The following is a 22,239-nucleotide window of genomic DNA, read 5'->3' on the forward strand; positions in this document are numbered from 1 at the left end:
TAGCGTGGGAGTGGGACTGCAGAGAGACCTTAAACACCCTTCTGCCTCCTGGCAGAGTTTCACTTCTGGCTGATGAAAGAAACACAATTTTAAATAAATTATGACATTCAGCGTCCTACCTTGAGAACTGCTCGGCAATCTGTCCCAGTAAATTCTGGAACAATTCTTCTTTCTCTAAAGAAAGAAAGAAACAAAAAACGGAAGGGAGATGTGAGAAAAAAAAAATAAAATATATATATATATACTGGAAAGACACTCAGCATCTTTGAGACGGGGCTCTGTGATGAATCAAAAAGGCACTCTGGTCCTCTGAGAGGTGTCAGCATCGGGGCAGGAAGGTTAGGCTCTGCTCCACTTTTCCCCTACTGCCTGCAGCTTGCAGGAAAACTCTGCCAGGAGTGTGCTGGGGTGTTGGGAGGCACCTGGTGTGAAGGCAGTGAGAGATCCCTTGGGTGTCCCCAGCCAGGACACCGGGCTCCAGTGCTCTGGGAGCAGGGAGGTGCGCACGCTTTGTACACACACTGCAAGTCAGTGAGCACTCCCTGCACTGAAACACCTCAGTGGCATTTCCTAAGCTACTTCTGAACCAGCACAAAATGAATGAGGCAGAAATGCAGCCCAGCGCTTGTGACATTCCCCAAAATAACAGCTCCTGTACTTGTTGAAAAGATTTGCAACCCTTCAGATCTGATGCCAGAATACTCCCTGGGATTATTTCTGCACAAAGCACTCTGCCTGCTTCCTCAGGTCCCAAAGTGGAGCAAGCACTCAGTGACTGGGGGGCTCTCAGCAAACCCCCACGTTCCTGCTGCAGCTTAACTCCCAACAGAGCAGCTGGCTGCAAGACGATATCCATTCCCATCACAAAAACCCGTTTCCCAGTTTCCTCACCCCTAAAATAACCCAAGTCCAGCACTGAAGGTCTGACGGAGCAAGCTCTGTGCCCTATCTAGGGAGGTAAGGAAAACTTACCGTGCACCGGGACGATGTGAGAGTCCGGTGGTGAGATTTAGCAGAGCCACCCGCGTCCTCCCCGGCACCGCTCTGAGCGCTGACAGCGTGCGGGAAGCTGGCGAGTCCCCGATATCACGGCTCCAGTAAGAGAGCAGCCAGGCTGCCTCTCGTTCCCTCCCCTTGTCAAAACTCACTGGGAGTACTGGGACGCTCTCATCCCAGGAACAGTCAGCTGCAATCTGATGTTTATGGATGTAATAAAAGACTTTCAAAACGAAGATGTATGTTTTTATAACCCTAGGGTGCAGTGCAGATATATGACTAAGAGTGGCAGCTCGCCTCATCTTAAAGGGACAATGAGCCATTTCTCTGCCCCCTTCCTGTCGGAGGGGCGGACCTCCGGTAAATCTCAGTTCAGAAGAAAATGAGGCATTAAGTCGTGCTTGTCCCCTCTACTGTGGAATAGAAGGGACAAGTGTCCTTTTGCTCATAGAATCACTAAGGTTGCAAAAGACCACTAAGATCACCTAAGTCCAATCACTCCATTAGCATCTGCTCACTTTTACTCACTCCTCCGGGCAGAGCTGACACCCCAGGTGCCCATACCACCTATGTGCCTCAGTTGCTTTACTTTTTCACCCCAATTTTCCCTTGAGAAAGGAGCAATCCCACCTTTGGATTGCAGCTCCTATAGGCAGCAAGGCAGCAAGATGCCAGCAAGGCAACTCAGATGCCCTGCAAATCTGGGCTTTTTTTCCCCAGCCTTCAGGGCTGACATGCTGGGGTGCACCCATCCTGCCTGGTGGGGCACAGGGTGGTCCACCTCTTTTCTGCCATAGCCAAGCAGTGCTATGAGAACATAGGTGTCTGCCCTGCTCCTCGTCCTCATGTGTGCTGTGCCCTTGGTGAGGCACCCACCTGTGCTTCCCTCTCTGTAGTTTGTTTGGGGATCCGGGCAGTCGGAGGAATTTAGGAAACACACAGGCAGGTGGACAGAAGCCTTGAAAAGGAATGTGCATAAAGCCTGCATCCATGTTTTGCACAGTATTGAGTGCCAAACTCACTTGGCAGCTTGGGATAGTTTGGGCTGCGTGTGTAAGCCCTGACAAGTGAGTCATCCCAAGGCAGCTGCCCCGCAGCAGGAAGCAATGGGGGCAGCAGCAGGGGCAACAGGGATTTTTCTCATGTGCTCTGTGCCTCTTCTCTCTCATCTGAGTCATAGGTGTGCATGTGCCTCCAAAAGAAAACAGGGATACAAAGATTTAGACATGAGGAGAAGCTTCTGTTGCTTTACCAGAAGCAAATAGGTATCTGCACAGGACCCTGTACGTTGAATTGTCCAGGAAACCCATGTGCTGAAGTGGCCTCTAGACCCATCAGGACAGCAGTGAGAGCACTGCTCTCTCTGTGTCTCATGGGAAATGGGATGTTCATATTAGAGACCCCACAAGAATAAGCCATAAATTGTGGTGTGGGGAGAGTGGGGACCACGCTCAGCAGATTTCATGTGCTTTTGGATGATATCCCCAGTGACATCCCTGGGCTTGCTTAGATAACCTAGGCATGGTTCAAAATCTCCAGCCCATGGTTCCTCCCATGCAGGACCACTGTGGGTCAGAACCTCTGAGCACAACGGGTCCTTCCTCCATGCTGTCAGAAGCCTTGTAGTCTTCAGTTTTCCTTCTCAAGAGCGTGCTGCCAGCAGGATTTGTTAATTGCTATCTTCACAACATTGAATGAATGTGCCTGAACTACAATAACAACCTAAGCGGCGCCATCAGTTTGTGAGCTGTGATCCCACTCCACTTTGATCACACAGACCAGAGTCCCACTGCTGCTGGGAGGGATGAGATGTTGGAAGAAGGTTCTCTGCAGACCAGGTGAACACAGTGTCTGCCTGGGAATCCAAATGCCTCAAAGAAGGAGACAGGGGCAGGGGACAGCAGGTGGTGGATGCAGTAACTTCACAAACAACTGGTTGTGAGAGCACAGCTGCATCCAGCAGATGCTGGAGTAATAACCTCTTTAATTCCAACCCTCTCCCGTGGCTATGGCCAGGAAATGAAGAACAGTCAGTTCATCTACAGTTTCTCAGTAGGACTCTGGTGGATATCTCCTCCGCTGGATGGAAGCCACTGCATGTACTTTCCTCCCAAAGGATCATCTTTTTCAGTCCCACCTTTTACAGCCTTTGTTCTGCTGAAGCATGGGCTGCTCTCATCCAGCTGCTTGGGAGACTGCTGGAAAGATGTTCAGGAGCTCCCACACAGTGGAAATGGGGTTACCCTCCTTGCCTTTGGAAGAGTCACTCTGGGAGGCAGAATCACATAGGCAGAGCTGTTTCAGAAGCGATGGCCAGAACAGAACTGTTTTTTCTCTCTTAATGAAGAACAATTTCCCACTCTGCTCATTCTTCCTACTCTCAGCAAAATGTCAGGAATGCTTAAGATTAATGACAACCCATGTGAAAGAGAAACGGACACCAAGGAACACTCGTTCCATCACACACAGTTCAGCTTTCTGCCCCTTTCCATCGCAGACTCTGTTTTATGCTTTGGCAACCACCAGAATTTTTCTTCCCTTTTCAGCTCAAATTTTAGGAAAGTTTTGTTTTACAAAACATGGAGAGAGAGAGGAGACCTTGTCGACACAGTGAGCTGCATTCAGAACAAAGTAGAACCATGGGCTGTCAGCTAGGCTGAAGAATGAGGGCCTTGGGAAAGTGTGAAAAGTCTTGTATGGTCTTATAAAAATATACAGCTAGCGTCACGTGGGGGGAAAAAAAAGAAAGAAAAAAGGATGTTTTCTAGAAAGCCCCTCATCCGGCTTCCCTGCTGGTACTTCACAGTGGCATTCCTTGGTGCAGCCCCACCAGCAGTTGCCTTTCTTAATCTTTGGCAGATAAATGTACTCCAATTGAGATCCCTCCTCTGACCTGATCATGCATGCGTGCAGTGTGTTGCTGCTCTTGCTGAGTTCGTTAGGATCAGGAAATAGTTCAGCAGACAGCTTCCTTCCCCTTAGTGATCACGTGTGTCCCCTGGCTTTCACTGTTGACCTGGGACCTGTTTATGACTTACAACAAACCTCTCTGTGATAAAGTTCTTCCTTGTTTTCCAGCTGCTCTCCTTTGCTCTCTGTATGCACAAGGGCCTCGCTGTTGCCTCTCAGAGTCTCCCTGGACATCCTCCTATGTTGCCTTGCTGTGCCCTCTCCTGCAGATGCTTCTGCCACAAGGAACATGGGTGCATCATAGAATGGGTTTGTTTCCCTATCTTTCCCCTCTCTGAAAAACAGTACTCACAGACATTAGATTTTCTCACAAAAGCCTAACCAAGAATCAGAGAATCATTTGAGTTGGAAAGAACCTTTCAAGTCCATCTTGTTCAACTCCCATGCAATGAACAGAGCTACAGCTACATCAGGCTGCTCAGAGGCTCTCCAGCCTGACCTTGACTGTCTTCAGGGATGGGACATCCACCACCTCTTGGTGCAACCTGTGCCAGTGCATCAACAGCCCTGTCCTAAAAAGCTTCTTGTATGGAAGCTAAATCTCCCCTCTTTTAGTTTGAAACACTTTCCGCTAATCCCACCACAACAAACCCTGTGAAAGAGTCTTCCTTAGATAAAGAAAGGCCACTCTCATGTCTCCCCAAAGCCTTCTCTTCTCCAGGCTGAATAGCCCCAGCTCTCTCAGCCTATCCACATAGGGGAGGTGTTCCACTCCTCAGACCATTTTTGTGGCCCTCCTCTGAATGCTTTCCAACAGTTGCATGTCTCTCCTGTATTGAGGACTCCCCATCTGGATGGAGTACTCCAGGTAAGACCTCACCAGTGCAGAGTAGGAGGGCAGGATCACCTCCCTCACCCTGCAGGCCACACTTCTTTGAATGCAGGCCAGGATACAGTTGGCTTTCTGTCCTGCAAGGGCACATTGCTGGCTTATGTCTGTCCAACTTGCCATCCACCGGTACACTTAGGTCACTTTCTCCAGGGCTGTGCTCTGTCCTTTTGTCCCCAACTTGTCTTGATAGTGGGTTCTGCCATGACTCAGATGCAAGACCTTGCATTGGATTTGTTGAACCTCATGAGATCCACCTGGTCCCACTGCTGGAGTCTCCTTCTGGATGGCATCCTGTCCCTCAGGCATGCTGACTGCACAGCACAGCTTGGTGTCATCCACAAATGTGCTGAGTGTGCACTCAGTTTCCCTACTGGTGTAACTGATGAGGATGTTAAAGAGCATCAGTTCCAGTACTGATCCCTGAGGGACACCACTCATTACTGATCTCCATCTGGACATTGAGAAGAGGTGGGACCTGACACTAGCAAGGAAACAGCCATACTGGTTTGCTCCTGCCTCGAGAGCTTAACTCATCTCTGTAAATCACTCTTTTTTTCCAGTCCCAGGCTTTCTGTCTCCTTCCTGCCCTGCCCACGTTCTCTCCATTCCCAAGATGATTTTAAACTCTTGTCCCCAACTCTTCTACCTTTCCATTTGACTCCTCCAGGCTGTCTCCAGCTGATGTACCCTTCCATCCCCAGTGTACAGCATAAGGTCCTGCTCATGGCTGCCTGTGAACCAGTGATAGGAGATATTGCAGTTACACAGATGTGGGCTGTCATAAGCTGGACGCTGTGCAAGAATTGCCCCAAGCAAACAATGTGCTACAGTGCCTGATCCTGACAGTGGACTGATCCTGACAGTGACGTGCAAAGAAAAATGGTAGAAGTGCCACTTCAGTCCTGTCCATGAGGGAAAACACCACTGTGCACCAGGGAATGTAATTCAAATGTCATCTTTCATCCAGGCCTCTTTTAATCATGTCATGTGTTTTAAAATATTTATTACACTCCAAGCTACCATGCCTGCAATAGAAATTCTGCTCCCTTCTCAGCCATTTGGAAGTAACATGGAGTTCAAACACAATGCTCAGCTTTTAGCAAAGGTTTGCTGAGAGATGAACAAAGCGCTGAAAAACGGGATTGCAAATGCGGTTGGCGATGCCCTAGCTGAACTGGTGCTCAAGGAGGGGCTTTCCCTGAGATATCAGCAATGTTGAGTTGGGCCCAAGCTAAGTGCTTTAGAAGTTCCCTGGGCCCCAGCCATTCTACCTTATCTTCAAAGACTTCGAATTGTGGGAACAACTTTTCTTTACTTTTCCTCCTGAATACTTTCTTTCTGCCTTAGCTACAACCACGACAGTCATCTTTCTTGTGTCACAGCCATGTAATTTCCACATGGAAGTGGCTGCAACCTCAGTTTCAGCAAATGCAATGCAAAAAGATTATTTACCTGAGAGCTGTCCAGTAGCAACAGGTATCACTTTGTATGGAGACCTGGAAGAGTTGGAGAGGGTTGATGTTAGCAGTGCTGAGATTGCGGCTTGCATTTCACATAGGCATTCTCTGAGAAATATCACAGAGCTGTGAAATATCCTGAGCTGGAAGGGACCCACAAGGATCACTGAGTCCAACTCCGGGCTCCACACAGCTCCAACAAAACTCAAACAATATTTCTGAGAGCAGTGTCCAGACGCTCCTTGATACTCCAGCGTTCGGGTCCATGCCCACAGCCCTGTGCTTCCCGTTCCCCGCCCACCGCCCTGTGGTGCAGCCCCTTTCCCTGACCCCCAGCTGCCCTCCCCTGACGCAGCTCCATGCCGTTCCCTCGGGCCCTGTCGCTGTCACACAGAGCAGAGCTCAGCGCTGCCCCTCCGCTCCCTGTGAGGAGCTGCAGCCGCCATCAGGCCTCCCCTCAGCTCCTCTGCTCTGCGCTGAGCACAGCGAGGGGCCTCAGCTGCCTTGCCCTCAGACCCTTCGCTATCTTTGTAGCCCTCCTTTGGACGGTCTCTAATAGTTTAATGTCCTTATATTGAGATGCCCAGAACATGGCATCATTGTTTGTGATGACAGTGACAAGTGATGATGGAATACACAATGAAATAAGTAAAAACAAATGTGTTAACTGCAAGCAGACAGAGTGAAAATAAAAGTGCAAAGTTGAACAAGCAACGGGAAGCCAAGGAGAAAAAGAGAAAGGGATCTGAAGAAAGGAAGGGCTGACGCCAGCATGGAAGAGGCCCAACCTCATCAAAGAGTTGTGCCTTCACTTGCTGCTGAAGTCATTGTTGGTCCTAACAGAGCAACAAAGGCGCTGGGAGCCTTGGCAGCATGCGGAGTGGAATGGGAAATGATGTTCAACATCAAATACTTAAAAGCTCAATTTCTTCTGACTATAATTTCTATTTAACAATAAGCAAAAATTTTCAAAACTAGCTGGCGTCAGCATTTTGAGTTAGCATTCAGTTCTCTCCGTAGGCTTTCCCTGGAGAACTGCTCACCTCGTGTTGCATACCAAGAGGCATCTGCAACCCAACACCCACTTTCCCTTGGGCATCACCAAGGGTAACCTGAAGAGCAGGTTACCGTGAAACTTACCTCTCTGAGTTTGCAGGCATCGTCGGATCAATGGACACCATGCAATTATCTGCCGTCAAGAGAGAGATGGTTGTGTTCCTGAAAAGTATGTTCCACAGATCTTTATTTGAGCAAGAAACACTGGCTGAGATCTTGTGCTGCTGTGTACTACGTGTAGCCAGCTTCCCCTATGCTATGTTCCTGACACTGCCCCATCCACACTCTAACTTGGCACAAGAAGGATCAGAGTAGGTTTGATGTTTCACCCATTTCAATTACCAGAGATGGTTTTGGGAAAATGTTGTATGATCATCTTTGATCTCAGAGGAAACTTTCTCCCTGCTAACTTGTGTATGCTGTTGACTCATCAACTAATAATTTCTGCTGAAAAGCTATGTTTTGTGATACATCGACTCGGTAGCTATATATTGACTCACATTACACAAATGACTACCAGTTTTTAGACTATCTATCTGGTTACTCCCTTACCAAAACAAACAAAACAGACGTCTTGCTGAATATGGAGCCTTTATTTTCATCCTGTGCTACATGTGATCTCATAGGCTCACATGTAAGCCTCGGATGTTTTCTTCGTTTCCAGGAGCCTGATTACAATGAACAATTAAAAGTTTTTACAATCAGGGTGGTGAGGCACTGGCACAGGTTGCTCAGAGAGGTGGTGGATGCCCTGTTCCTGGAGAAATTCAAGGTCAGGCTGGGCAGGGCTCTGAGCAACCTGATGTAGCTGTAGGTGTCCCTGTTCATTGCAGGAGACTTAGACCAGATGGTCTTTAAGGGTCTCTTCCAACTCAAATGATTCTTTGATTCTTTGAAAAATTGTGGAAGATTGTGGAAGTCCTCTGATGAAAATAAAAGGCCAGATATGCTGGGAACACTGAACTCATTAACAATTCTGACCGCTAAACAGTGTTTCCTTGTTGATGGAGTGGAAGTACTTGATATCAGGGGCAAACAAGAGTTATTAAGTTCTCTGATGTCAAATTGGAAGAAAAGGAAAGGACAAACAGAAGAAAGTACTATGTACAGCAGTCTATGCAAATTCCAAGTCAGTGCAGACTCAGAATAGACTACAAACAATGTTATCTTTCAGTCCCAAACTAGAGTCATGCAAAAAAAACCCCACACGATTAAAGGATTATTTTCTTTTCCCTGTTTTTTGGTTTGTTTTTGTTTTTTTCTTTTCTTTTCTTTTGGTATGATAAACCTGTATGTACAGAGATAAACAACATGGCTTATTGAGTGCTGCTGCACAGCTTTCTACCACTGCTCGATGTCACCAGTGGACAGTGGATACTCTCTGATAAGGGTGGGGTTGTGACATGGCTGGGGGGACCGCCATCCCTTATTCTGTAAAATGGTTCTGAGGGGATGTTTTTTTTACTATCTCATATCTGGGATTAGAATCATAGAATCACAGAGTCATTTTAGTTGGGAGGGACCCTTAAAGGCCAGCTGGTCTAGCTCCCCTGCAATGAACAGGGACACTTACAGCTACATGACATTGCTCAGAGCCCTGTTCAGCCTGGCTGTGAATGTCTCCAGGGATGGGGCATCAACCACCTCTGTGGGCAATCTGTTCCAGTGCCTCACCACCCTTTTTCCTTATATCCAACCCAAATTTCCTTTCTTCTAGTTTGAAAACATTTCCCCCGTCTTATCACAACAGATTCTGCTAAAAATTCTGTCCCTTCTTTCTTACAGCTCCCTTTAGATACTGAAAGGCTGCTGTCAGATCTCCTCAGAGCTGTCTCTTCTCTAGGTTGAACAGATCCACCTCTCTCAGCCTACCACTAGTCTGTAGTGTATCTAAATAGCACCTCCCCTATGAGGACAGAGTGAGGGAGCTGGGGCTCTTCAGCCTGGAGAAGGGTCCAGGGAGACTTTAGAACAGCCTTCCAGCACCTGAAAGGGGCCTACAGGAAAGCTGGGGAGGGATTTTTTATAAGGGCAGGTAGCAACAGGACAAGGGGAAATGGCTTCAAACTGGCAAGGGTAGATTTTAACTTGATATCAGGAAGAAATTCTTTACCGTGATGGTGGTGAGACAATGGAACAGGTTGCCCAGTGAGGCTGTGAATGCCCCCTTCTTAGAAGCAGTCAAGGCCAGGCTGGATGGGGCTTTGAGCAACCTGGTCTAGAGGGAGCTGTCTCTGCCTATAGCAGGGGGTTGGAACCAGATGATCTTAAAGGTCCCTTCCAACCCAAACCATTCTATGGTTCTATGATTTAGTGGCAATGTTTCTCAGTGGTCTCAGGTTCTTTACTTAAAAATCATGTTTTATAATTACGATGGTGTTTCAGTCTCTAGGGACAAAAATGTAGTGCTGGGGTATGGGTATAATTGGTAGATGCACAGAGCCTGCATATACTCTTGGCTAGACTTCTGCGCTGCCTGTAATTTTTGTAGAATAGGCAACTAAGCACTCACCAGGGCTTTGTGCACTTCTCCAGCTGGGTTCTCTGCACAGCCCCCAAATTATTCCAGCAGTCTGGAATTAAAAAGAAGCCTGGAAAGCAGGTAACCAGACCATTTGGGGCCCAGCTTTAAATTGTCCCTAGGAGTATCAGAGCAATAGTGAAATGCATGTGATAAATGAGAGTCTTACCTTGGCAACCCTGTTGCAATGCAGAAGAGGTCCATGATATCCCTGGAGTTGCAGTACTTACTGAAGATCACCTTCCAAACAGAACAACAGAAGGAGAAAAAAAAATGGCAGAGGAGAGAAAGGACAGTTAGTTCCCAGTGAGATATGAACTCTATTCAGGCTTGAAGTGGGACAACGTTAAGGCTAATCTTATCATTTTAATTATCTGATCTGACTCATGAGCTGGAATATTTCTCCGCTCTAGCTTTAATACCTGTGCTTCATTTTGATAAAGGAAGAAAGCTCAAGAGATCTAATTGTGCTGCTCTGAAGCCGAGCAGTAATGTAAGACGACTGATGGCAGAAGGTATCTCACAATGCAGATGAACTGCAGGATGGCAACAACCACAGATTTAATTAAGCAACGCCCTGGATTTTGAAAGTGACTTTGTTTCTTTTAAACATATATCGTCCAGATATAAAGAGCTCCTTGGATAGCATAAAAGTGCACTATTATTTATATTACTCCACCAAAAGCTTGCTGTAAGCAGAAGAGAGTATTTCCCCACGGTCATGCCCAGTTCCCCATGGTCTATCAGCGTTGTTCCTAATGCAAGGTCAGAGCTCACACCTTAAAAGGCCAGCAGTGAGACTGAGAACACAGCATTCACTTGACACTCAGTGACATGATCCTACATTCCTGGTACCACAGAGATGTCGTGTGAGGCCCAACCCAGAGCTCTGCTGCTCACAGAGATGAAGCTGCAGAGGGAGAAGGTAGGATGCTCTGCCAGCAAGAAGGGTGGGTGTCTATTAATTGCTTGGGAAAATGTGAACTCCGGGAGTTTTGGAGGCAGCACCAGGCCCTGGAGAGTCTGTGCTACAGGGAGTATGCTCTCTGATGCTTTCCTCTGCCCATGCACGCCTCCACACTGTTGTTCCAGCATGAGCTTTTCTGGCTTCTTGTCTCACCTACCACTCAGTTCACCTTACCCTGACTCTCATACACCCACACAACCCGCCTGACCTAAAGCTCTAGCTCTGTGCCCACTTACAGCCCTGTAAGAGTATAGGCTGAGATCAGTATGAGCTTGCCTTTTGGAGCTGGAGGTTTATGGAAACCTATTTCACCATCTTTCCTTCTGAAACACTGGAAGAATCAAGGCAAAAACATAATGTCTGGCCACCCTGACTCAGTTCTGCTGTGCATGAGATGTGATTCAACAAACCCTTGTTCCAATGCTGGAGCAATACGTCAGATCTCAGTTTGCACTAGCAGTTAAAAGTTCTCTTATTTTTCAGCTGGGCATCATTAGCTGTGTGACACCGATCTCCTCTAGAGACAGCTATGACTGATGCAGAAGCACACACTCACCTTCCCTGTTTCCTGACCCAAATGAAATTATAGTAGGTAATTTATTTACACTGTAAACTCCAAGACAATTGATTGCTAGTAGTTAGCATTTGTTAGTGAGGAAATGGGTGGGATTAATGTCTGGGTGTGTTCTAAAAGGTTGTCCTAACTATTTCTGTGATTTACCCTTGTTTTTTAAAATGAGTAGTTATGAAAGCAATAAAGCAGAGCTAATCAGGTTCAGATAGTATGGAATCCTGCTCAGAGCAAAACACAGCATCCCATTGGAGTGTTAGCTGCCAAAATTGGCTGACAGAATGCTGGGAAACTGCTCCTTTATCAACTACTGGTACTTGCAGAAATGGAGCAGATGATGTTAATTGTATCTGAAGACATGGTAAAGGCTTGTGATATGATGGGAGTGCTATTTCAGGTATTGAGGTTTCTTCTTCTGGAAATCAATTATTGACTGGGGCAGAGGAAAAGGTTAAAAATATATATTTTAAAAAACATTAAAGGTAAGAAATGCAACCTGACTCACAGAAAGCAGCAGGAGCTTTCAGTGTACTGAGGAGGAACATTAATGCCTCCCTTTACTCCGTGCAATAGTGAAAGAGTGGGAAGCAAAACAAAGACTGTAGATATTATTTTCTAGATTGTGAGCTATTCTCATATGTGCTATATATCTTTCCATATTTGACATTTCTCTTTAAGTTTACTAAAAGTGGATTTGTGAATCACCCACTGTACTTTGATACTCGTCTTGGGATGTAAATGTTTGTTTCCAACTGTTCCTTTTTTCCCCTTCTAATCAACTACTAAAGTTCTCTGCTTTTGCAACCTGCTGAGCTTTCCTGACCAACTTCCTTCTCTTTTAAAACAAAGCAGACAGCCTCAAACATTTCCCAGAACTGTGCAATTGTTCCTGTTATTGCCTGCATGATTATGTTCCCAATAAAGCCAGTGTCAGTTGTGTGTGTCTGTGGAATACGACTGGAATGTATTTTGGACAGTGCTGTGTACTATTGATGGCTCCAGCACGGTATAGGAATCCAATTTGCCTCAAGTCCATTATCATAGCAGGGACATTAGCACCATGAAGCCAATACAGTGACATATGGCTTGTGGCTGTACTTGAGCCAGCTAGGACATACATTTTTTTCCCCCATTATTAGAGAAGGTGGTTGTCCTGCAGCTTTGAGTATTACACTCTGTCTGCTTTTGATGGTGATGTGAAGCAAAGGGGGAAAAAAGAATAATGAATAATAACTGAGGCTTTCTGGAGTGGAAATAAGATGTTGATGAGGCATGCAGTAGCTGTGAAGTAGGACAGAGTGGCTTAAGAGTGATGCATGGTTCCCAGCCCAGAGATCCTTTCTGTGGGCTGAAACTGGAGGCTGTTCTCTGTGCTGGAGAAAGTTCTGAGCTTTTTGGGAACTCTTCATCTGATAGGTCATTCTCTCTTGACCCATAGTATCCACTCTGGCAGGGGATTTGGATTTTAAAACAAGTAGAGATTAAGACTGCTGGTATCTGTCTGGCTTTCTCACTCAGAGAACTAGTTTAATATTAAGTGTCATGATGGAGATATCAGTATGGGACCACAGTGCTCACTCTATGACATACGAGTTTACAACTAATCACATTATATTTTGCTATGAGATAGGATGGGTAAAAACATGGCCTACAAATCCAATTTCTGCTCTATATTTGATCCTGAGAACAGTTAATCCTCTCTGTACACTGCAAACCCTGTCCAAAGTGTTATCCTATCCTGATCTATTGTTGGTAATTGAGTTTTCCAAGTATTTAACTAGTATTTGGTGTTTTTTTACTCTACTAAAACTCCTCAGTGAATAATACAGGAACATTTTCAAAGCTAGTCTATCCCCAGTGTGTAATCTCAATTCCTTTTGCTTGCTATATTCAAGACTTCTGGCACTTGCTGGTGCTTTTTCATTTCACAAGGAGAGCACCCTTTCAGGGCTGAAATAGTGGAGTAAAAGCAGTCTGAAATGATAATCTTTGACTAATGAGACTGAAAGATATGTGTCAGAGAAGAGTCTGGTAAAATTCAGCTATGTATCTCACATGGACTGTGGAAATCGTTGCTGCTTCTGTTACAGCAGCTTTCATGGAGGATTTCTGAACAAGACAGAGGGCTGATGTGAATCTCTCCAGCATGATTTGTTGTCCGTATCAAAATGAAACAGAATCCAGAGCTCTCAGTTAACAGTGCAGAAATCATTGATAGAAACTGATTTTTCAGACCTGTAAGCAAATAGGTCTTCCTCAAAAAATAGTGATAAGAGCATCTACTTTATCAGGCACTGTTCCTGATATTCAGCAGAAGCCTTACCTAGCATCCTGCATTTAAACATCTCTTAGACTTCTTTAAATTCAGATGCAAATATTATAACATGAGTCCAGCTACCTCAAAGACATCTGTGTATTCTTTTTTTCTCTGCAATAGTAAACAGCAGATATTTGTGAAATCTCTCCATTTTTCTGAGCTTCAAATGTTAGACAGTATTAAAAATAGTTGGCCAGCTTTGCCATCTGTTAGATGCTGTAAGGGGCTTTACTAAGAGGGGAACAAAAAATAAGTTTGTGCATGCATAGACCTGTATGAGAAGGGAGGAAGGGAGGAAGAGAGGAAGAGAGGAAGGGAGGGAGGGAGGGAGGAAGGGAGGAAGGGAGGAAGGGAGGAAAGGAAGGAAGGAAGGAAGGAAGGAAGGAAGGAAGGAAGGAAGGAAGGAAGGAAGGAAGGAAGGAAGGAAGGAAGGAAGGAAGGAAGGAAGGAAGGAAGGAAGGAAGGAAGGAAGGAAGGAAGGAAGGAAGGAAGGAAGGAAGGAAGGAAGGAAGGAAAAGGAAGGAAAAGGAAGGAAGAGCCCTTGGCCAAGGATCCAAACAAAAATAAAAACTCCCTCTGAACTCTTCAGACTCTGTATTGGGCAGTGAGGAACGTGGCAGACATTTTACTTTCACTGCCAAGAGCTCATCATAGAATCATAGAACTTTTATGTGTAGGAAAGGACCTTTAAAGGCCATCTAGTCCAACTTCCTTGCAATGAACACCTATATATGACACCTATAACTAGACCAGGTTACTCAGAGCCCCATACAGCCTGAATGTCTCAAGGTAAGGCTGCTCCACAGCCCCACTGCTTTGTACCTAACTTTCAGCTGAGCAGTGTCTGGACTTCATTCATTTCACCACGGTACCTAAATGAAATGTACAATAGGATTCATCTAACATAACTGTCTACAGGCGAGGTGTCTCATCTATGTTGCCTGGCTAGACACTGAGTCTAAAGAATATTGTCAGTAGAGGAAGAGGACCACATAATTCCAATGGGAAAATCAGCCCATGTGTCTCCAAAATCCAGTTTAAGACTGGATGAATCATCCTCTGGAGATACCACCCTCCTCCCCAGTGCCTGTGGGGGAACTCACATGACTAACTTGGAGTAGTCACTACTGACTTTTAGATGACTATGGTTTAGGTTTAGGTAGGGTGATTCCTATTGATTTTCTGCTTATGTACATTGCTCTGAAATGAGAAATAGGACTCAGGCAGAACTGCGGCATGTGGGTATGTGGTAAGTCATGGTTCCCATCCTTTATAACATTCCTGAACAGAACACTATGGGAAAGGAGGTCTTTCTTTTTAGGAAAGAGAAAATGTTCATGATGCAATGGCATGATGCAGTCTTGGAAGTTCATTGAAAGGGACAGCATGGCAAAGGTGGGCTCTGTCACTACGAGGAAGGATCTCATTAATTTTTTGAGAGTACATAGAGAAAGGAAGTTACATTAAGAACTTTTTGCAATCTATTGATTATACTAAGAGACATACTGTCAATATTCAGTCTTTCTGTACTAATGACAGAATGCAACCAGGAGCTAGCAAGGCTGATTTTGAGAAGCTGAGCTGAAGTTTCTTAGCATTTATAGCAGGCATAGAAATATTTCAACCTTTGACAAGTAACTGAAATGTTCATGCTCTAGCTTCTATTAACACAGAAAGGGCACACAATAGCTTCTAATGGAGTACTAATCACAATTAACCTTGTAGCACTCTAATGCATTAGGCTCAAAATATTTTGTAAACTAGGTAATAAGGCTGCTTTGGCACCAAATGTCCTCACTAAATGTGAATGAAGCTAGGCTGCTTGTTTCAAAATTATTCACAAAAATAACAATGTATTAATAATATTAATATTAATAATGATATTCCATCATGTTTAATAACATAAGGCTTGTAAACATGTGATATTAGTCATTACAGCAAGGAAAAGCAATGAGAGGTGAAAGGCCAGTTGGTAGCTGTTGAGTTTAATGGCAAAGGTGCTAGAAACAAAGTGGTTTCTTCTTGTTTGTACTACCCTGAGCACGTGAGGAACATATGTTGGTATGGTTTGCTTGTCCAAAACCTTGGATATCACTAGCAGTTAAACTTTTGCATGAGGATGGACTGCACTACCACTAGATGGGGAGGACAGAAAGGAGAGGAAAGAGAAAATGGCCTCCAGTGTAACATTTTATGCCATTTTTAAAAAGCCTGTTTGAAGCCCCTTTATTTTTTCAAATGTTTACGTACTCCTCACACTCTGTAACATGCTGGAGTCTGAGAGACACTGCTGTTCATTTTTGCTGCTTTACAAGAACATCCAGCAGCTGCCTTGGGCTCACCAGGGCCGGCTTCAGTTGCAGAGCCAGCATTGGTCAAGAGTGCTGGCCAGGCTCTGGATGCACTACCTCACAGCCTCCATTGCCCACAGAGACCTGCCAGTCATAGGAAAATGGCCTCGGTCCCACAAGTACATACTGAAGCCTCACTGAAGAGGCTACAAAGGGTTTTGGCATCGGAGGAACCCGTGAATGACTTGCCAAGAGAATCACGGGGACTGTCTTGCAGCAATTAGGGATACAAAGATATTTAATGGCCTTGAACTGATCATCAAGCCAGTATTTTTCTGCTGCGTTTTGTTTTTAATCTGAATTCAGTTTGGTGCGTTAAAAATAGTGCCGCAAGCTTTGGAAAAATCTGTTGGGTTTGCTGGAGTCTAGGCATTTATACCATAGTGGCTGTTGCTCTAATTAAAAAGCAAAGCTCACATGACAGAAACTATTCCCATGCGCTGACATTTCAATGCAAGTACCGCAACCCAAAACACAATCTTCGCTTTGTTCCCCTCTTTGTGTGTCTCAGGCCAAGAGGAGCAAGAGCTGTGGATATGTGCGTGTGCTGCTCAACGGGTTCGCATGGTAGACACAGGGAAAAGTACATTTTTCTGAGGAGGAGAGAGCTAATTACTCTGCTCGGCATCCAGAATGACTCAGTAAGCCAGTAAAATGGCTCCAAAATTCTTTACTTGCTTTGTGAAGGGGAAGAAATACCAGAGTGATTTCCTTAGCTCTGACAAAGTCGGCGGTCCTCATTTTTCCAGTTCATTCAGGCTCTGTACCCATATGACTTTCCATCCTCGTTTCAAATATGATGTTGATTAAGGCATTGGAAACAGAAATCCTCTCAAGTCAAGCTCAATCCTCTCAATTTTCTCAGAGCAACTCCTCACAACCAGGCGAGTAAAGCCACCACCCTTTGACATTTGGAAATGAGAGCCATGAAGCCACCCACTTGGGAATGTGGCCATCGGCTGGCTCTGCTCTCACCCCTGTAATCTCAATGCTCAAAACCAAGTACTCCCCAGTAGTTTCTGCGTGGAAAAGAAGAAATATATATATGTGTGTGTATGGGTGTGATTTTCATGCTAATAGACTTCTAATACAAAACAGTCAATAGGAATTTTTCTTTTAAAAGCAGCCAAAGGGTTAATGATGTGAAGGAAAATAATAAGACTGCAGAGCCACAGCTGGTGGCTTGCTCGAGTTTTTCAGGCTTCTCAGCTGGTAGACTGGGGGTTGGCTGCTCAACCCCATCCAGTGGCACTCTGGGATTGAGGAGAAATCTTTGCCACGGTGCTGTGAGATCTCCTTATCTTCCATGAAACATGGGCACCATTCCTCACTCTGCTGTCTTCCTTGGCTGGAGTAGGCCTGGCTATCATGAGGGGGACATGGATGTGTTTCTTTGAGATGTGCATGCACTGCACAGAGGAATGTGAGTGACCAGGGAAGTGGCTTAGGAACTTTTGTAATATCTCTGGGAAAGAGTATCCTTTAGAAACAGATAAATCCTGTAGTGCTGATTCCCCCAGATGTGCATCCACGTTGCGTAGGCACTGGCGAGATACTGATGAATTACACTGCAACCCCATTTTTGATTCAGCCCTGAGAACAAATGGCCTCTTTGAAGCTGTCCTGTGCAGGGCACCTTCTCTGTAGCACTGCAAAGCCTTTGATCTCCCTCCTAAGCGGCCTGACAGGTCTCTTCCCTACGCACTGTTCTGCCTCCACCACAGGGCCCATCCCACATCCCTTGGCCAGGACACAGCCACCATCATCCTGAATCGTAGAATCATAGAATGGCCTAGGTTGAAAAGAACCACAACGATGATCTAGTTTCAACCCCCCTGCTATGTGCAGGATTGCCAGCCAGCAGACCAGGTTGCCCAGAGCCACATCCAGAAGCCCTCTCCTGGTGGATGCAGAAGTCACCCCTTGTGTTGTAGGCTCTGACATTAAAAAATCCTGCCCTGTTTGTCCCATGGATTGCATCTATTCAGTGCTACCAAATTCTCCTCCAGCTCTGACCATTGCAGCAAAGCACTAAACCACATCCCTTTGCCCTCCCCACTGTGCCTCTCTGGACCTGATGACACACAAACCTACTTAGCTCAGCTCAGCGCTTGCTGCAGAGCATTTCCCAGTGCTCATCTGCAAACTGTAGGCTCCCAGGGGTAGTGGCCACCCTCTGAGCCTGGGGCATCGCTTCCTTTCCTCCAGTGCAGAGGGCAAACAACGACCTCTAAAGTCAGTAGTGTGACCTGAGGGCACACGATGTGGTGGAAACACGAAATTCACTCGTAATAATGGCTGCCACACTCCTGTAGCACGGGCAGCCCTTTTACAGGGTTCTGCCAGACCCAGCAAGCCAGCTGCGAGTTGGAGCTGAGCCCTTTCAAACTCAGCAAGCCCTGCTCTAATGAAGCTCATACCTCATTACCGGCTCAGCACTGATTTAATGAGTTCCCTTTAGAAGTCTCCAATACCGCATTCCTCAGAAGATTAAGGTCTGCTTTTTGTCCTAGCTGATGTTGTTACTGAGGAGGCATGAGGATCAGCGCTATGCCCTGCTTACCCCTGGGTGAACCCCATTTAAGCAGTATGTTTACAGCAGGAATCCTTCCAAACACTGCACAGATGGAATTTCACATCTGACAAAAGAAACAGACAATGTTTATCAGGCCAGAAAAAAAAATAATGCTTAACACTGGCTGGGTTTGCATTTGCTTGCCCATGTGCTTTGGTCTCTCCTGTGTTTTCAGTGACAAAAGTACTCTCCAGAGAAAGGCTCTGAGAAACACTCTTGTTTATAAACTCACCCCAGTGGAAATGACAGCCTATGTGATTGACTGACACCTCTGGAAGGCACTCTCACAGCACCAGCCTCCCCAGGGCCCTCTTTCCGATGGTGGTTCTGTGCAATGAGACTGAGGGGGTCCCCCAGGCAGTGAAAGGGGACTGCAGGGGCTGCTAGCTCTGCCACTGCCTGATACAGGAGAGAGAAGGGATGGGGAAGGGCATCTTTGCTGCTTTTTCTTTTTAAAGGAGCAACAAACAGCGCAGACGTGTGAAAGGAACTCCAAGCAGGAGCACCAGGGATCAAGACTGGAATTCTGCAAGTCAGAGCTGAGTTGCTCGTGAGCCTCTTGGTAGCTTTTGCTTTGTTGCATGAAAGGCATTCGCTTTGTGGCCAAGGAACTGCCAACAGAAAGAAGAATAAGAGGACGGACTTACAGGAATGCCAAAGCATTTTTTTGTCGAAAAGCTGTGGGCTCTCTGCTGAATGGCGTGAGCTCTCTCCTTCAGCCAGAACACACTTCCCCCACAACTTCCCCTGTGCCGTGACCTTTGGCTAAGCCAGGTGGGGAACGGGAGCTCAAGATCCTATTAACATCTACCGATATCGACGAACGGCTTCGCAAGTGCGGCGGGGGCTCCCACACCGCTACCGCACGGCATCACCCGGCACCTGCCTGCCCTGTAGCTTCTCCCTAGGAAAACTCAACCCCCGGGTAGGCAGTCCCACACATCTCCGTGCCCTCCAGCATTTCTCTGCAGGCAAAACTTTGCAAACTGTCGGGAGGCTGCCCTCGGAGAGGGGTCCCGCACCTCTGCCAAGATCCTGCCAGCCGCACCGGGTGTACGCGGGCTGCCGGATGCCCCTTCCCCTTTAAATAAAAATCAGAAGCCTCTCCAGACCCCCCTCCCTTTCAGCAGAGGCTGAATGCATCACGCGTCCGACTCTCCGTGCAGGAACAGGGCGAGCGGCGCACACACCGCCTGCACCACCGCTGCGTCCGGAGACGCCGCTCTGCGAAAAACAGCGAAAGTACCTTTTGAATTCTTCCATCAATATCCAAATAAATACACTTGGGCCGGTAAGTTGAGGAGGCAGATCCCATCTTGCTACTGTTGGGCTTTTACTGGGCTTCCCACCAGAGCAGAAAACAAGGCTTATCCCACCAGGCTGAGCCACCGCTGCCTGGCAGCTCGGTGTCCCCGCTCCGCTGTGTCCCACGGCACTCTCATTCTGGGAAGGTCCCTCCTCTAACGTGCACGCGTTGTTTGTGCCCGTCTCCCCGCCACCTCCTTCCCGTGGTGCTCCCCTCCGCATCCAGCTGCCGTGGGCAGGAGGGGGGACGCGGCTCCAGATGCGTCCATTCCCATGGCAACAGCCCTTTTTGGCATTCCCGTGACACATGCCAAGCCGAATGGCACTTACTGATGGGGGGGGGGAGACCTCCTCCATCAGAATGCTGAGAGGTGTCATTCATTTGTGTGTTGAAACAGGACCGTAATTGCTAATTAGTGCTGACACTTCCAGTGAGCTCCTTGCAGGCTGCAAGCAGGCTGGAGGTACCCTTAACCATCCGCTGGGGCTGCCTCCACCAAAACCATGCAGTTTGATTTCCACATCCCTCCTGTCATTGTTAGATGGAAAGAGAAAGATGGAAAGGGGAAGCTGTGGCCGTAGAGTTTGAGTTCCAAAAGCACAAAGGAGACACAAAGCCCGTACTCTCTCATGAAGGAATGGGGGAGTGCAAAGCACCCTGGGAAGCACATCCAAGGTGTAGCCGAAAAGCCAGAGGGGAGCAAAGCACATGATGGCCAACCCTCTGAGAGGACACCAAGTGCTGTGTGCCCACACCATTCTGCTGTGTCCATGCTCACTGGCAGCTGGAAGATCAGCAGTGATAATGCTGGGTCGCAGAGGGGAGAGGACTTGGAGACAGCCTCTCCTCTGCCTTTGCATGGCACAAGCTGTGAGCACAGTGTGGCTGAGTTGCTTTTTCTGGGGCCATCACCATTTTTTTTCTGAAGCTTTCGGGAAAGAGCCCTGTAGGGCTGTTGAGAATCCCATCGGCTATCCCAATGGCTATCCCATCAGTTATCTCACTTGCTATCCCACTGGCTATCCTGTTGGTCATTCTATCAGATATCCCATTAAAAATCCCACAAACTATGTCACTGATTATCCCATTGGCTGCTCCATTGGATGTTTTATCAGCCACTCTCTCCTTTCCTGTTTTTTTTCTGTTTTGCTTCTCTTGGGATATTTTTTTGCCACCATGAGTCAGGGCTGCTAATGACTGAACTTCTGGTTACAGCAGTACGAGCTCCTCCATTCCTCCATCATGTCTATGGCAGAAGCTTCTTCAGTTCAGCTTTAACTCTTTTCCGTATGCCTATGGAAAGTGTAGGACTTTCTGGGTATGGAAATTTTTACTCACTTGTTTTACTCTCACATTTCTTTTATATGCTGTCAGGTTTCTACAGGTCCAGGTCTGGAAATGATCGTATTTGATGCTAATTACAGATTGCTAACACTGAGACTTTCATATAATCTTTCTATCTGGACCTCGAAATCCTGTATTTGAGCCCTCACCATGTAGCAGTTCAGTTCCTCACCTTGCTCTCAGCTCCAGTTCCATTTCTTGGTCATCTCAGCAGCCGTGATCACGCACATAGCCCACTTTCCACATCAAAGCCCAGAGACATGGGCTGACAGGCAACTGCAGCATTTTTTGACATGTCTGGTCTGGAGTCCAGGGTGTGAAATACACACTCTAATGGACAGCTTTTTTCACTTTAACACAACAATGCTGGCCACCACAGCGATAATGTGCTCTTTACTATGTTTACAATAATTGTTAAAATTCTGGTACCAATGGTTTTTGCTTTTACAATTATAGAATAAAATGATAGAATCACCTGGATTGGAATGGACTCTTCAGGATCATGTGGTCCAACTTGCCTGCAGTGACAGGGACACTTACTGCTATACCACGTTGCTCAGAGCCCCATCCAGCCTGACCCTGAGTGTCTCCAGGAATGGAGCATCCACCACCTCTCTGGGCAACCTGTGCCAGCACCTCATTGGCTTGAAACTTTCATATGACATTTCAAATCATGGGAAAGATACACACTTGTCCACATGTGAAGTACTGGTCTGGGAAAGGCAAGAGGCCATGGGCACAAACTAGAACATAGGAGGCTCTATCTAAACATTCAGAAACAATTACTCACTGTGCAGGTGATGGAGTCCTGGCTCAGACTGCCCAGAGGCTGTGGGGTCTCCTCCTCAGAGACCTTCAAAACCCAACTGGATGTGGGCCTGGGCAACCTGCTCTGGGTGTCCCTGCTGGAGCTGGGGTTGGCCCCGATGGACCCAGAGGCTCTTTCAACCCCAAGTTATCTGTGGTTGTATTAAGA

General features: G+C 46.6%; 2 protein-coding genes across 3 annotated transcripts in view; both read right to left on the bottom strand.

Annotated features, from left to right (window-relative positions):
* The window catches only part of PKNOX1 (PBX/knotted 1 homeobox 1), a 128,613-nt gene extending 125,825 nt beyond the window's left edge, over nt 1-2,788 (bottom strand). The window contains exon 1 of the mRNA XM_052674247.1: nt 2,778-2,788. The gene's annotated coding sequence lies outside the window, so the exon portion shown is untranslated. The remainder of the gene's footprint in view (nt 1-2,777) is intronic.
* The window catches only part of PDE9A (phosphodiesterase 9A), a 42,025-nt gene extending 21,966 nt beyond the window's left edge, over nt 1-20,059 (bottom strand). The window contains exons 1-5 of one of the 2 annotated variants that reach the window (XM_052674244.1): nt 19,860-20,059; nt 10,002-10,072; nt 7,396-7,473; nt 6,251-6,294; nt 120-174 (exon numbers count right to left, since the gene is read on the bottom strand). In XM_052674244.1, coding sequence (XP_052530204.1) covers nt 120-174; nt 6,251-6,294; nt 7,396-7,473; nt 10,002-10,072; nt 19,860-19,928 — 317 coding nt within the window. In that variant the 5' untranslated portion in view covers nt 19,929-20,059. Of the gene's footprint in view, nt 1-119; nt 175-972; nt 1,261-6,250; nt 6,295-7,395; nt 7,474-10,001; nt 10,073-19,859 lie in introns of those variants that run through there. The other variant, XM_052674245.1, reaches the window with a different exon arrangement.
* Between the last annotated feature and the right edge of the window lie 2,180 nt (nt 20,060-22,239).

This window comes from Tympanuchus pallidicinctus, unplaced genomic scaffold (assembly GCF_026119805.1).
Source record: "Tympanuchus pallidicinctus isolate F22 unplaced genomic scaffold, pur_lepc_1.0 scaffold14, whole genome shotgun sequence".
NCBI classification, from domain to species: Eukaryota; Metazoa; Chordata; class Aves; order Galliformes; family Phasianidae; genus Tympanuchus; species Tympanuchus pallidicinctus.